This window comes from Episyrphus balteatus, chromosome 4, assembly GCF_945859705.1.
Source record: "Episyrphus balteatus chromosome 4, idEpiBalt1.1, whole genome shotgun sequence".
Lineage (NCBI taxonomy): Eukaryota > Metazoa > Arthropoda > Insecta > Diptera > Syrphidae > Episyrphus > Episyrphus balteatus.
The window spans coordinates 53,259,615-53,272,798 of NC_079137.1; the positions used below are offsets into that span (position 1 = coordinate 53,259,615).

General features: G+C 28.2%; 2 protein-coding genes across 6 annotated transcripts in view; both read right to left on the reverse strand.

The window, feature by feature from the left end:
- Window positions 1-445: 445 nt before the first annotated feature.
- LOC129919497 (lysosome-associated membrane glycoprotein 5) lies at window positions 446-7,308 on the reverse strand. 2 transcript variants are annotated; one of them, XM_056000393.1, is made up of 5 exons: window positions 6,939-7,308; window positions 6,754-6,845; window positions 6,436-6,675; window positions 1,682-2,000; window positions 446-884 (listed from the first exon to the last, which is right to left on the reverse strand). In XM_056000393.1, the coding sequence occupies exons 1-5, from the start codon at window positions 6,988-6,990 to the stop codon at window positions 871-873; spliced, it is 717 nt and encodes a 238-aa protein (XP_055856368.1). In that variant the 5' UTR covers window positions 6,991-7,308; the 3' UTR covers window positions 446-870. The 2 variants fall into 2 exon arrangements, with proteins under 2 accessions (XP_055856368.1, XP_055856367.1); XM_056000392.1 differs by lacking the exon at window positions 446-884 and adding an exon at window positions 894-1,358 and having other exon boundaries at window positions 1,591-2,000.
- A 3,175-nt stretch (window positions 7,309-10,483) lies between these two features.
- LOC129918391 (long-chain-fatty-acid--CoA ligase 1) overlaps window positions 10,484-13,184 on the reverse strand; it is a 30,399-nt gene continuing 27,698 nt past the window's right edge. For all 4 annotated transcript variants that reach the window (XM_055998883.1, XM_055998884.1, XM_055998885.1 and 1 more), the window contains 2 exons: window positions 10,911-11,084; window positions 10,484-10,838 (listed from right to left, as the gene is read on the reverse strand). In XM_055998883.1, the coding sequence (XP_055854858.1) occupies window positions 10,701-10,838; window positions 10,911-11,084 (312 nt within the window). In that variant the 3' untranslated portion in view covers window positions 10,484-10,700. The remainder of the gene's footprint in view (window positions 10,839-10,910; window positions 11,085-13,184) is intronic.

Genomic DNA, 13,184 nt, shown 5'->3' on the forward strand with positions numbered 1-13,184 from the left:
TTGTTGTTCAAATTTTTAAACAACATGTTCAATGATGGATAAAAGGTAAAAATACAAATACATCACATAAATACAAAAAAACAGAAATATATATATAATATAATATTTATTATAATTTGTATTGTATATATATAATAATATTATTGATCAAGTAAATAAGAAGGTTTATAATTTTGTTTTTGTAATGACGTTGAGTATTATTTTCTATATTAATATGTTTGTAATTTTTATCTAAAATAGCTAATTCAAAAACTTAATAAGTTTTAGGTTACAAATGCAACGTTTATTACTCGATATGTGTAAACTAATATTTTTTTTGTTTTGTTTAAATTTTTATTTTTTGTATAATAATAATAATAATAATAATAAATCCACAGTTGGATATAATTTTTTTTTTCAATTTATTTATAAATACATTTTTTAAATTTTACTTTAGTTTTTTATTTATATTTATATTATGGAAGACATTTTTCAACTTTAGTAAATTTCATATTTTTCTATTCATAAATCTATATAATGTAATGTAAAATATTATAATTTTAATTTTTTTTTATTTTTATTTTGTCAAATTTCATATAATATATATTTTTTAAAACATATTTACTATAAAGAATGAGTGTATATTATATATGTATGTATTCAATATGTAGTTTATTTTTGCAACAATCGATATGGTTGCTGATGAGTCAATATAGTACATGTACTTCAGATTATACATGAATTAGAACTGAAGGACATTTTCATTATACTGAGCCTTGGAATATTTGAACAATTAGGCGACACGACGATAGAAGCAGTTTATATACTGTTTTTTTTTGTTTGTTTTTGGCAACGAAAACGCAGAAGCAGGTACTTGGCTCAAACAGTTTTTTAGCAGTTTTTGTCTAAAAAAAAAATAAAAATTGCAACTAAGAACTAGTTTAAAAATAAAAAACCAAAAACTTCGTAAAGGTTTTTTTTTGTGTGGCGCTCATCATAATTTTTTTTTACCAAAGTTCAACTTTTTTTTAACTTTGGTAGGTAATTTAAAATGACTTAAAAATAAAATTTTTTAAATAACGAAAATTGTGCATTTTTAACAAGTTAGATAAAAAAAAAATATTTTTCTTCCAAAAATAAAAATAAAAATTTTGTATTCAAGATCTAAACGCAGATTTGATTTTTTTTTTTGTTTTTCCTTGAAGTGCTGTCGATTTTTAAAAATTGTGACCTTTGATTTTTCTTGTGTGTAAAGCTTAATTAAATAAAAAACAAAAAAATATTATTTGCTACTATTTGGGACAATTTATAGTCCTGTACTAATATTGTTGTGCTTTTACTCCATTGTTCCATATTGAACTTTCTTAATTTTGAAATATCTAAAAATGAGAAAGATATTAACATATAAGAATTTTATTTAATTTAGGGCCTATTTTTCAATAGTCAGATAAACTTCAGTTAGAGCTTATTCCTAGGAATAAACATTTTTTTTTTATTGACATTTATTCTTCTGATACTCTAACTGACGATTGAAAAATCAGGTCTTAGTTTTATTTATTAATTTTGAAAAAATGAAAAAAAAATAAAAACAACAACAACAACAATATTTACCTCCATCCACCATAGGCAGCAATTGTTAATAAAACTGATATAGCCAAAGCCGTACCAACAGCTAATGGCATTGTTTCATCACGATACGAACCTGTTGCGCTGCAATGAAATGATGGACCCCATTTGCCACTATCTTTAAACATGAAACTTTGCATTCGCAACTCTCTCAGATATAATTTAGCTATGTGTCCAGATTTATCGCCAGATTCAAGTGGAGCATACATTATTATAGTTTGTTCTTTATCACATACATAAGATTTGCCAACTGGTGTTGGGAAATACATTGGAGTTCTGGCTGGTGAATTAAGTCTGACATCTAAATTTGGTCGATCGATATGTTCGAAGAGTGGATTTGATGAGGAATAGGAGAGTTCGACATGGTTTATGTACCAACGTTCACCACCAGATGTCTGTAAAGAAAATAAAATTATTATTATAATGTTACACCCAATAGTAACGAAAAACCAAAAACACCCTGTAATATCAATAATTTAAAAAGTACCTACTTCTTCAACAAAATTCTCATTATTTCCCAAAATATTATCATGCCGCAGCTATAAAGTGAACTTTTAGGTAATAAGGTAGCTAAAGGCACAATTTTTCAGTTAAATTATATGCATTTGTACCCTACACTCTATATTTCAAGTAAAACTTAACACTTTCAAAGAGGTTTTGATATTGAACCACCCAATCAGACAAAGCTTAAAGACATTTCTGAGGTCTCTTACAAACGACTTGGCATATCTATTAATGTAGTTCTAACCTTTATTAAGAAATGATCCAAAAAAATCAACGGGTTACTGTTATTACTAATACGCCACTGTGACCACATATTTTTGAACTTTGAAAAGTGTACAACAAAGAACTGGAACTCAAATTTTCTATGCTATGAAGTATAAAGCTTAGTAAATTTAAGCTCCCATACAAAATTCTCTTCAAAATTTAGCAGATCTAAAATTTAATCAGGAACTCGTATCAGCCGATTTGTGCGGAATTCCAGCTAAAAATCATATTTTTCTTTCCAACTTTTCATCTATCACTGTCTGTCAATTCATAAGTCACAACAATTCAATTGGAAGTCGATTATCAAATTGCAATTTTCGCGCAAAAATTTGAACTTTGAAATTCAAACACAAAACTTGTATAAATTATTTAGTTTGAAGTGTCATTTTTTGATGAGATGTAAATCTCGTTCATTCATAAAAAACATACCACAAAAAACCACTCCTCATAAAGTGTCACTAATATCTCCAAAATAAAAAAATAAAGGTGCACATATGCATAATATGCGTAGATGTGTACCCCAGGGTCTGAAAAGGTTTTAGCCTTGAACTTAAATATGAAAACATTTATGTGTGATCTATTTGTTTTATAGTAATACAATGTTCTTTAAGAAATTTTATATTCAAATTATATTATTAAATTTTGTATGTTTTCTTAAAAAAAAAGTATGTTCGTTGATTGACAAAACAATAAAAAAAAATAAACAAAATAATTCAAGGCTGTGAAAATGAGGCACATAAATTTATACATTCAAAATTAAACTGTCAAACTATAATTTACAGTCAGTTTAGACTTTTTTTTGTTCTAAATAAATAGAAAAATTCCAAAATATTTACGTATTTTCTATTAATGAACACCCTTAAATCTCAAACAAAATACACATTGGCAGATACAAGATGTTATCTCAGTTGACTAATTTCACATGTCAACATAATTCATGCAATAAATTATTTCATTTTTATTAAGAAAAAATGATTTGCGTTGCTATGGTTGTATCTATATATGTGTTCCTCACTTCACGATTTCAATTTTGTCCGAAAACATTGAAATGTTTTTAGGAAAATCATGGCACATAGTATAATAATTCCTCGCATAGCTAAAAAAATAAACACTTAATTTAGAGTAATGTTCTAGACTGTTTCTGTCATAAAAAATATAATTTTAAGAAAAAATAAAAACCGGTTTCTTTCTCATGAATGTTGTAGTCAGAACTAGACCAAAAAGGGGTCCCGAAATTCTGTCGATCTGTGTGTCAGTCTAGAAATCGAGAGACAGCCCAAACCTTTGAAACGATTTGGTTAAAACTTGGTAGTTAAGGGTTTCAAGTGATTCTCTTGGGGAGAAATTGAATTTTTTAGAACCAAAGTAATTAACGGTACTTGCCATACCACCAAAATTGAGAAGGTTGTTTTTTCTCAAAAAAACGGCTCAACGGATTTTGATTGAAAAAGAAATCTATGAACTTTGGCAAATAAAGTCCCACATTTAAAATAATTTTTTGAAGCATTATTCACTGTAGATTACCGTTTTCTTGATTTATGACTTTCTCTTAATTGATTTCAAAAAAAAATTTCTACAGAAACGTTTGATTAGCTATAATATTTAAGTATTCAAAAATGTTCAGAAAAAAAATATTTTTGGATTTCTTAAAAATATTAGGTAGGTATACCTACATTACAAAATAATAGTTTTGTATATGTATACCATATTTTTTTGAAAAATGTTTGAAAATTTTGTATTTCTAAAAAATCTCTATAGGAAAAGAAAAACCAGCTTTAATTAATTCACTTTTCAATATGTACATTTAAAGTCACCATTAAGAATAAAATAATTTATGTAAAATCTCATACAAATCTCATAAAATTTCCTATTTTAAACCGTGGCACAGTGGTGCCATTGGTCGTTTTTTGCGTCAATATTTATGAAATTTGGTACACTGAATGATAATAGTATGGAGAATAAGAAAAAGCTGCCAACTTTTATTTATTCAAAATGGCGGCACCAAAATGGCGGAAAGAATGGCCGTAAAAATAGAATTTTCATTTTCAAAACAGTATATAAGCTAGAAATTGGGCTTAATTCATAACAAAAAGGTGTCAGACCTTAGATTTAGGATTCATAGATTTATATTCTTTAAAAAAAAATCAAAAATTTTAAAAACAAAGTCCAAAAAATGCCAAATTAGTAAAACACATTTTAAGACCCCTTATTACGTAATTTCATGGATTGTTTTTTTTTAAATTAGCACAATTTTGAGATCTCTTTTATTTATGTTTCATAAGAAAATTGAAAATATTGCGGTTATATGGTTGCCAACTATGTTTTTAAGTAAATATTAGAAAACATGATATATTGAAAAGTTTCAATGTTCAATAAAACTGAAAATTTATTTTTTCTGTGAACAAAAATATACTTTTCTAATAGATTTTAATGTTCTAAATTCAAATTTGAAGTCGAAAAAAATCTATGACGTCACGTTTAGTAGATAAAAATTAATTTTGAACTACTTATATCTCAAAAACGTGACGTCGTAGATTTTTTTTGACTCCAGATTTGAATTGACGCCATTTTGAATAAATACAAGTTGGCAGCTTTTTCTTATTCTCCATATTATTATCATTCAGTGTACCAAATTTCATAACTTTTCGTCCAGAAATGGCCGTGCAAATGAATTTTCACGCCAAAAACGACCAATGGCAACACTGTGCGTGGCTTTAAATTTAATTAATGCACATCAGCAGGTGCTAAATTAGATAGATTATATTATAACACTGGTAAACAAAATTAAACTTTTTTGTTTGTTGCTGGGATAAAAATATACTTTTCTGAAGATTTTCGGTGTCCTGGGCTCAAATCCAAAGTCAGAAAAAATAAATCAGCTCCCGTTTTTGAAATATTACCGTTAGAAAATGCAAACCAGTATAATCAACAAAATTGTGCGAAGTTTATGGAGAAAAGTAAAGTACCTAAAATCAAGAAAATGCTCTTCTCAAAACCTTTCTGCATAAAATAATATGATTTCTAAAAATAAAGTCAAATAGAATCCCTTTCAACTCAAAGTTGAATAAGAATTTTCTTCTTAAAAATATTTAAGAATGAAATAATTTCTCAATATATTTTTGTGCATGCTTATTGAAATTAAGAGATAAAACAAAAATAGAAGGATTCACCTTAATTTAAAATTTTGTTTTAGCATATATTTTGCACCGTAGATGCTTTTTTAGGTACAAGTACAAAAGAAGATTTGTTGACTTATTTTAAGATGTCTTTTTTAAAAAATCACAATTTTTTCAAAATAACAAATACACTAATATCACTTTTAAAATCATTTCAGGAGGTTTTTGTTCACCAATGAATGTTTTTTGAATTAATGAATGAATATGTTCAAAAAATAAAATCTGCCCACTCAAAAATCACTCTTTAAAAGACCAAAACAGCAGTGCAGTGGTAATATGCAAAACATTCTAACAGTAAAAAATCATATAAAAAGCATTTAGTTTAGATATAATACCTACTTAAATATGATTTTTGGTTTTCAAACCAATTATTTTTTTTTGCATTTTAACTATTTAACTATTTAACCATTTATCATTTAAACATTTTTATATTTCTTAAAACTCAGCCCTGCATTATATCTGCAACCTGCATATAAATACTCAAAATGTATCCAAGATTTTAACACAACATTGATAAAGGTCACTTCAACCATATAGATTTATCTCTTTCAATCATTCCTACAACCTCAAACATTTACCTCTTCTAATAATTTATTCACCTTTACTGTCATCATAAAATATCAAAACATTACTAAGGTTAAAAGCTATTTTAAAATATTTAAAAGTTTAAAAATACACTCATTGTTCTTTTGTTCTATATATAAAATCCGTAATAAATAGGTCAACTGGCGCAACACATTATGGGATTGCCAAAGTAGAAGAAAAAAAAAAATAATTCAGCCCTATTTGGGTCGATATATTTTAATTAAAAGGTCATAGACCAACGTCATTCATTAGTTTTTTTTGTTTTTTTTTCATTTTTGTCAAAATTATGTAGTAGTCATACCTTTTTAAAGATTATACTCAATGTGAATCCTTTAAAAGTCATCGTGAATAGCTCCGAATTTGATTCAACACATTCGCCCGATAGAACTGGATTATCAGGCAAATAAAGGTCTGCTTCCACATCCTCGTTTAATTTATTTCGATATTTAATGCTTATAAGGCCGTCTGTGCTAATAAGAATACAAGTGACTCCATTGGTTGCATTAAATCTGTACAATGAAGTTGTCGAAGCACTCGATGCCTTGAGGGGGATTAAAGGGAGGAAAAAAAATGAATTTTATTAAAAAGGACATTTTTTCAATTTATTAAATAAACTAACTGCAGGAGACTTTGTTGTGTATTTAGTGACCCTGGGAGTCTTAGTTGTAAAAGCACTTAATTGCAATCCATCACATAAACTCAGAATATGTACTGCAAGATTTTTTTGAAAAAAAGAAAAAAAAAATTCAATTTTATTTGGGTAGGTATTCATCGATTATTTCAATGGAAAAAAAGTGAACCTACATAATAAAATAGCTACTAGTGAAAGTAATCTCCATCCTGATAGATTTAACATTTTTCAACTTTAACGAGTTTAGATATTTTAACTTTTTTATTCACTTATTTTTTTTATCTTTTAGTTTTTATGAATTATTTAATAAAATCGAAAAAACTCAGCACGGAATAGCAACGATAATGATTTGTTCGAGAGAAGAGAAAAATAATGACATCGACCTGTGCAAGTGTAACGCAAAGAATATGTTACATTAAAAATATTGAACGATGATGTAAAGAAGAGTTTTTCTTAAATTGAACGAAACAATTTTTTTTTTTTTCAACACCTGCGAGCTACGAATGAAAAGTGGTGAAAATTTTTAGTGATTCACGTGGCTATCACAGAGTTGCAAGTGACAACGAAATAAACATGGAAAACTGGAAAAAATATTATGTATGTGTTTATGATTGTGTGAGAGATGCTTTGAATAATTGCGCAGGTCTTTACGAAAGTCAATGCCAAGGAATCGATGGGATCAGGTCCGAGTCCATAGGGGGTATCATCTTCTCGAATTCGCCTTATTATTATTATTATTAGTTTTTTTTTTTCAAATTTAGCACACATGATTTTTATTAATTTTTGATAACAACGCCAAGACGATCAAATTTGCAAAAAAGTTACTTTCTTTGTTCTCTTAGCGTCATAGAAACGTTAAAATACATACATAAATAAAAAATGGTTTGTAGCAATTGGTATATTATTACACCAAAGCGATAAAGGGTATGTAGTCAGTGGTTTTTCGTAAGTCATAAGTAATAAATGATAAGTGATAAGTGATAGCTGATAATTGATAAGTGATAAGTCATAAGTGATAAGTAATAAGTGAAAAGTGATAATTGATAAGTGATAAGTTATAAGTGATAAGTTTAAAGTGATAAGCTATAAGCCATAAATGATAAGCGAAAATTGACAAAAGATTATGTAGAGAAGGAATATGGAAATCTAACACGCCTACATGAAAACAAAAACCTTTTACTGTCATTGTAAAATGAGCTGTCCCACCAGAGGTCTCTATAACTTAGAAATTTTATTCAGGAGTTGTGCCCCTTGCAAGGAATTCGTGGTCATGAACAATTACATCTCATATTTAGCCATTCGAACTCAACTTTAAGTTATAAGTCATTTCCATACATGTTACACGCAGTCAAGAATGCTTTAAGCTGTAAGCCACTAGGCCTTGCTCCGTTATGAGATCGTCGTTGTGACAAAAACCATAGAAGACCTCGAAATTTAGTAATGTTGGCCTAAGAACTCTTGATACAAGCAAAGTCCAAAACAACAGCACTCAGTTTGCCCCTGAAACTGAACCTTACAAAACCGAAAAGCTTGAAGTCGATATCCCTCAAGCTATGAGTATTATACTCTAGTATGACAATGATCCTCTTGGAAATAATTACAGAAACACCGACGACGGCGTATTGTATTTCACTTCCAGTTATGTGACGCATATTTTTATAATTGAGTTTATAGTTGGGTTGAAAAAAAAAAATCAAATTCGAAATAGAAAATCATACCTCTTTAGTGAAATCTTCGTTCACGTTCCTGGATGCGAATTATTGGAATGTATGAAATGAAGTTAAATTAAGGTCATTGATAAGAACACTATTGTGAATAAAAAATATTTCAGTTACGTTGTTAGAATACGAAACAAATACAATTTAAAAAAATATGGTACAATTAGTTAGAGAGATTGAAAGTAATGAATTCCATGAGTTAAATCATGCCAGATAGAGAATTAGCAATAGCAAAACAACAGATGAATTGCATGTGTGCAATTACATTAGATTATCGCGCTGTTTGGTTATTTTTTTCTAGTATCTATATTGCAAATATTCTGTAACTGTAAACATGCAATTAAAAAATTACACTGGTCAACAAGGTTTTTACCACAAGAATCAAAAGTGGCAAGTGATAATTTTCCATTACAATTTCAAGAAATATTTTTGTCCCAATACTTTAATGTAAATATATTACTACATATTTTGTAGCTCATTTTCTTCAAATGAGGCGTTTTTCTGGATTCGACATAAAGAAACTTTTCATTAGCTGAAATAATTTTTTTTTTACAAATTGTTAACTGACCCCACGTGCAAAATTTTACATGATTAATTAAACCATTTGAAAGATCAAAGAATATTTAAAAAAGAAAGCCAACTCGTCTGCATTATTAATGAAGAATCTACAATTAAGGCTTAATCGCTAAGATTTTTCAATTAAAAAAAAAATGTTACGCATACACCACAGTGACCCATTAGTAAAACGGCAACGGAAAATAATATGAATATTGCACTGTATCAAATTTTGATATATGCACCTACAAAACATTTACATACACAGGGGTATAATATAACTTTTTTAAGATTATGGTTACTTTTAATATTTGGACTTATGACCATCTTCTTTGGTTAACCCTTTTGGAACGCACTATTAACACATAGTTGACTATTAAAAACTCTCTTCCCACTCTCGTATTCCGAAAGGGTTGAGTAAATAAAATTTATGGTCGACTCAAAAATCTATCAATCCAAAAGATGTTAACTCTTTGTTTTACTAATTGCGCCTCACAAGTCATAAACCACTTCAGTGAGCTAAAAGGGGAGGTCCTGACTAAAATCAATGAAAACCACTTTGATTTAACTTCTATTCGGAATGATTGTGTGTCAAAGACGTTAATTTAATACCAAAGTATAACGTTGTTAATTTTAAGGATATTTAAGGAAAAATTATTACAATATTAAATCAAAGTTATTTTAACTCATGCTAATGAGTAGGTTAATCAGGCGTCAGGCCTAAACCTAAATACAAATACCTATAGACCATAAGCAGAAAAATTTTCGAGATTCCATGTCCCTATAGGCTTCATATCATATTCGCCCCATGACCATTTTATTTTCACTTAATATTTTTTGATAAATACAGAACACAGTTTGGGTGCGTTTAACGTGAAAGTTTCGACAGAAGGAAAACAAGAAAATCAATAGCAGTATAGTTTCAGATCGATTAAAAATTAGTTTTAAAATAGTCTTAGCGTTTAAAAATGATATGGAAACTTTATCATTGCATTGACATCCACTTATTATTCCTGTATAAAGATTTTAAAAGCAGGGACAATATACTTACATACACGAAGTAGTTTATAGAAAATACTGTTTTAAGACCATGTTAGTATCTCCTGTTATTTTGAGTTTAAAATTTTTAGCAAAAAATAATCAACAAAATTAATAAAAATCTTATTAGTAGTTTGGAATTAAATTTATTTGTTTTATTAATTATTCACTAAAATCTACAAGTGATCATAATTGAATAAAATTGCACTAGTATAACCAATAACCATTATTATTCAAGCTAACATAATTATATTGGCTAAAAAATTAAAATTAATTTAAAAATTTGATTCGAAAATTTTGTGTGTTTCAAAATTGCGTTATTTTGTTGTTTTCTTTAAAATTTTATTTAAGTAGATATATCACTTTAAGTAGTCTCCCTTTATGGCCCTCATTAAACAATATCTACATTAAGCTTGGACTTTTTTTTTGTTTTGTTTCATATATTTTTTTTTTGTAGTATTTTTATTTACAACCATTTTTATTGATTGATTTAAATAGATTATTATTAAGTATTGAAAATAAATAAATATGAAAATACTAGATAAAGGAAATTTTATTATCTTGTTTTATGATTTTTTATTTTACTTTTGTTTTTGTTTAAATTTATTTAAAGCATAAGTTTTTTTAGTCCAAATTCTTGTACATATCTTCTAATTGGGGCTTGAAATAACTTTTAAGTTGCGGCCTTTTTGTTTTGTAAGTTGGTGTTAGTAATCCGTTTTGAACTGAAAATGGATCTGGATGTAGATAGATATCTTTGACCTGTAAATGAAATAAAAATTATATATGAATTGAGTATTTTTATCATGAAATAAAGTGAAATTTCACACAAACCTGTTCAAAAGATTTTAGTCCGCCTTGTTTTCCCCATGAAATCATATCACTCATAATAAGATTCTTCACGTCTGGATTATTGCATAAAACTGACAAGGTGCCTTTGACTGAATTTTCTATTGCCCATGATTTGAGAACGTCGACATCGGGAACCACTACTGCAACTATACAGCTCTGTTGGATAAAAAACAAATCAAAAAATAATAAATTAATTAGAATATATGTTTAAAAAATATTTTTAATATTTGCAAATGCAAAAGTTGTGTCTGTAAGTTTATAAACACTCTTGGAAGTTACCAATTAGTGGTCATGTTGTTAGCATTTCAGAAATACCATTTTAAAATATGATTTCGGCCTTACATGTCTCGATTGGTACCAAAATTACCTAATTTCTTTCAGGAATCGTGTTATTTTTTGGGTATTTAGGAGTGTTTAGAAATATAGGAAACCATACCAATCGCAACAAAAAATAAGTATTCAAATTCTCTTTTACTTGGATCTTTTCTGTTTTTAACTAGCCATTTTTCCGAAAAAGAAATCTGGAGCTGGTTATGATGTTCATTTTTGTTTTAAGTACGAAACATCTCATTATGTTTAAAAGGTAATTAGTACCGCATTTCTTAAAAAAAACAACAATGTTTTGAGAGCAAAGAAATTTCTTAATGGTAGTTCCTGTGGGTTTGGTAGACCAATCGAATTTTTTTTTTAAATTGAAGGATCTATGAACGAGTTGGTTTTAGGTGATAATTTCAGGCCAACCTTTGCGTTTACGTACTTTTTAAGATAAAAAACAGGTGTTCCAGAAGGTTTGTGAGCTTAAAACATTCGTTAAATATTAATCCGCCAAGAATATACGTATATATCAGGAAATTTAGATCTAATCTAACAGTATTCAATTATGCAACCAGCAATTTAAGAAATACTTGGTTGTGAAAAAACATTTGCAATTTGTACAGATTGAGGCTCCGAACGGTTTTAGAATATGCATAGACGATCTAAAGCACTGTCTGATTAAATCATAAAATTATACCGACTCTTCAACTGGGCTTAGACGTTCAGAGCGCACAAAGAATTTCCTGGTCTTGTCACATCATGAGTAAAGTAAAGTGGGACTTTACATTTAACTTTTTTTAAAAATTAATTTCTCGGCTCCCGTGGGTCGTAGAGGGCTAATTTTTTTTTTTTAATTGCAGATAATTTAAAGGACTAAAATAGTATTTTATTTTGTTAGTCAATACTTGCACCGTTTACAAAATAATAAGGCAAGAGTTTGGTAAACAGAAAAACGTATTTGACTTAATATTACTTATTTTTTATTTGTTTCAACAAAAGTAATGTGCACCAAATCGATAGAAAATGTTGTAACGAACAATTAATAGCTTTATTTTTTGTCGTAGGACATTCTGAAGCCGAGTTATTCCCAAAAAACGATATTTTTGGGTGGTTTCGCACCGGTGTTTCGTGCGTTCATTTATCAATTGCTCGGTCATCTTTGGTGATAAAGATTTGATTTTTTCTGTAAAATGCATTTTTTTCTGTAAAATTAATAGGTTAGAAAAATGTTAACCATAATATAAGCTTTTTTCGAAATAAAAACGAAAATGTGTTTTTTAACAACTAGAATTTGACTTTAACTGGCTGCCATTTTGTAGTAACTCACTTTAATACAATGAAATTACACACAATGATAGAAAATATTATAAGGAAGAGAATGTATGTATTTTGGTCTACGACAAACTGGAGCAAAGATATCAGCTTAGAAATAAAATATTCCAAAAAATGCATTTTTGTTAATACTCCGCTAAAAACAATGATCAGGTGGTGAGAAATTGGGTTTAAGCCCTTTAAATATACCCCTATCGATTCATGAAATAAAAACTGACAGTGCCTCTGTGCGCAAGGTTAGGCCCCTTTTTCCGGCGCTTTGACTGGAGTAATAACTGAAAACTAATAATTTCTTTGAGGTTTGGTTCCTGAGGTGTTTCCACTCAAACATTCTTTTTACTTTATTTTTCTTACATTCCGAAGTCGATATCTTCTGACCAAATTCTCGAAATTGGTTTTGAATTAAAGATATGGTTTCATAATCAAATTGCCTATGCATTTCAGTAAAAAATTTACAAATCTATTTTTTTATGATTTTCGAAAAAAAATCCAAGGGGTACCCCTTGCCAAAAAAATATGCATTTTCAAAAATTTCCTCCAAATTCATCGAGTGATATATCAAAAGAAAGGTGTCTTTAAGCTCTATTCATAACTGAAAACTAAAAGTTT

What these genes read in the sequence shown, in the direction of transcription:
- LOC129919497 (XM_056000392.1), bottom strand. Translation starts at nt 6,990, where the DNA reads ATGTTAAATCTATCAGGATGGAGATTACTTTCACTAGTAGCTATTTTA. An exon ending in ACTAGTAGCTATTTTATTAT is followed by an intron (nt 6,846 to 6,938) that starts GTAGGTTCACTT and finishes AAAATCTTGCAG; the next exon opens with TACATATTCTGAGTTTATGT. An exon ending in TGAGTATAATCTTTAAAAAG is followed by an intron (nt 2,001 to 6,435) that starts GTATGACTACTA and finishes TTTTCTTTACAG; the next exon opens with ACATCTGGTGGTGAACGTTG.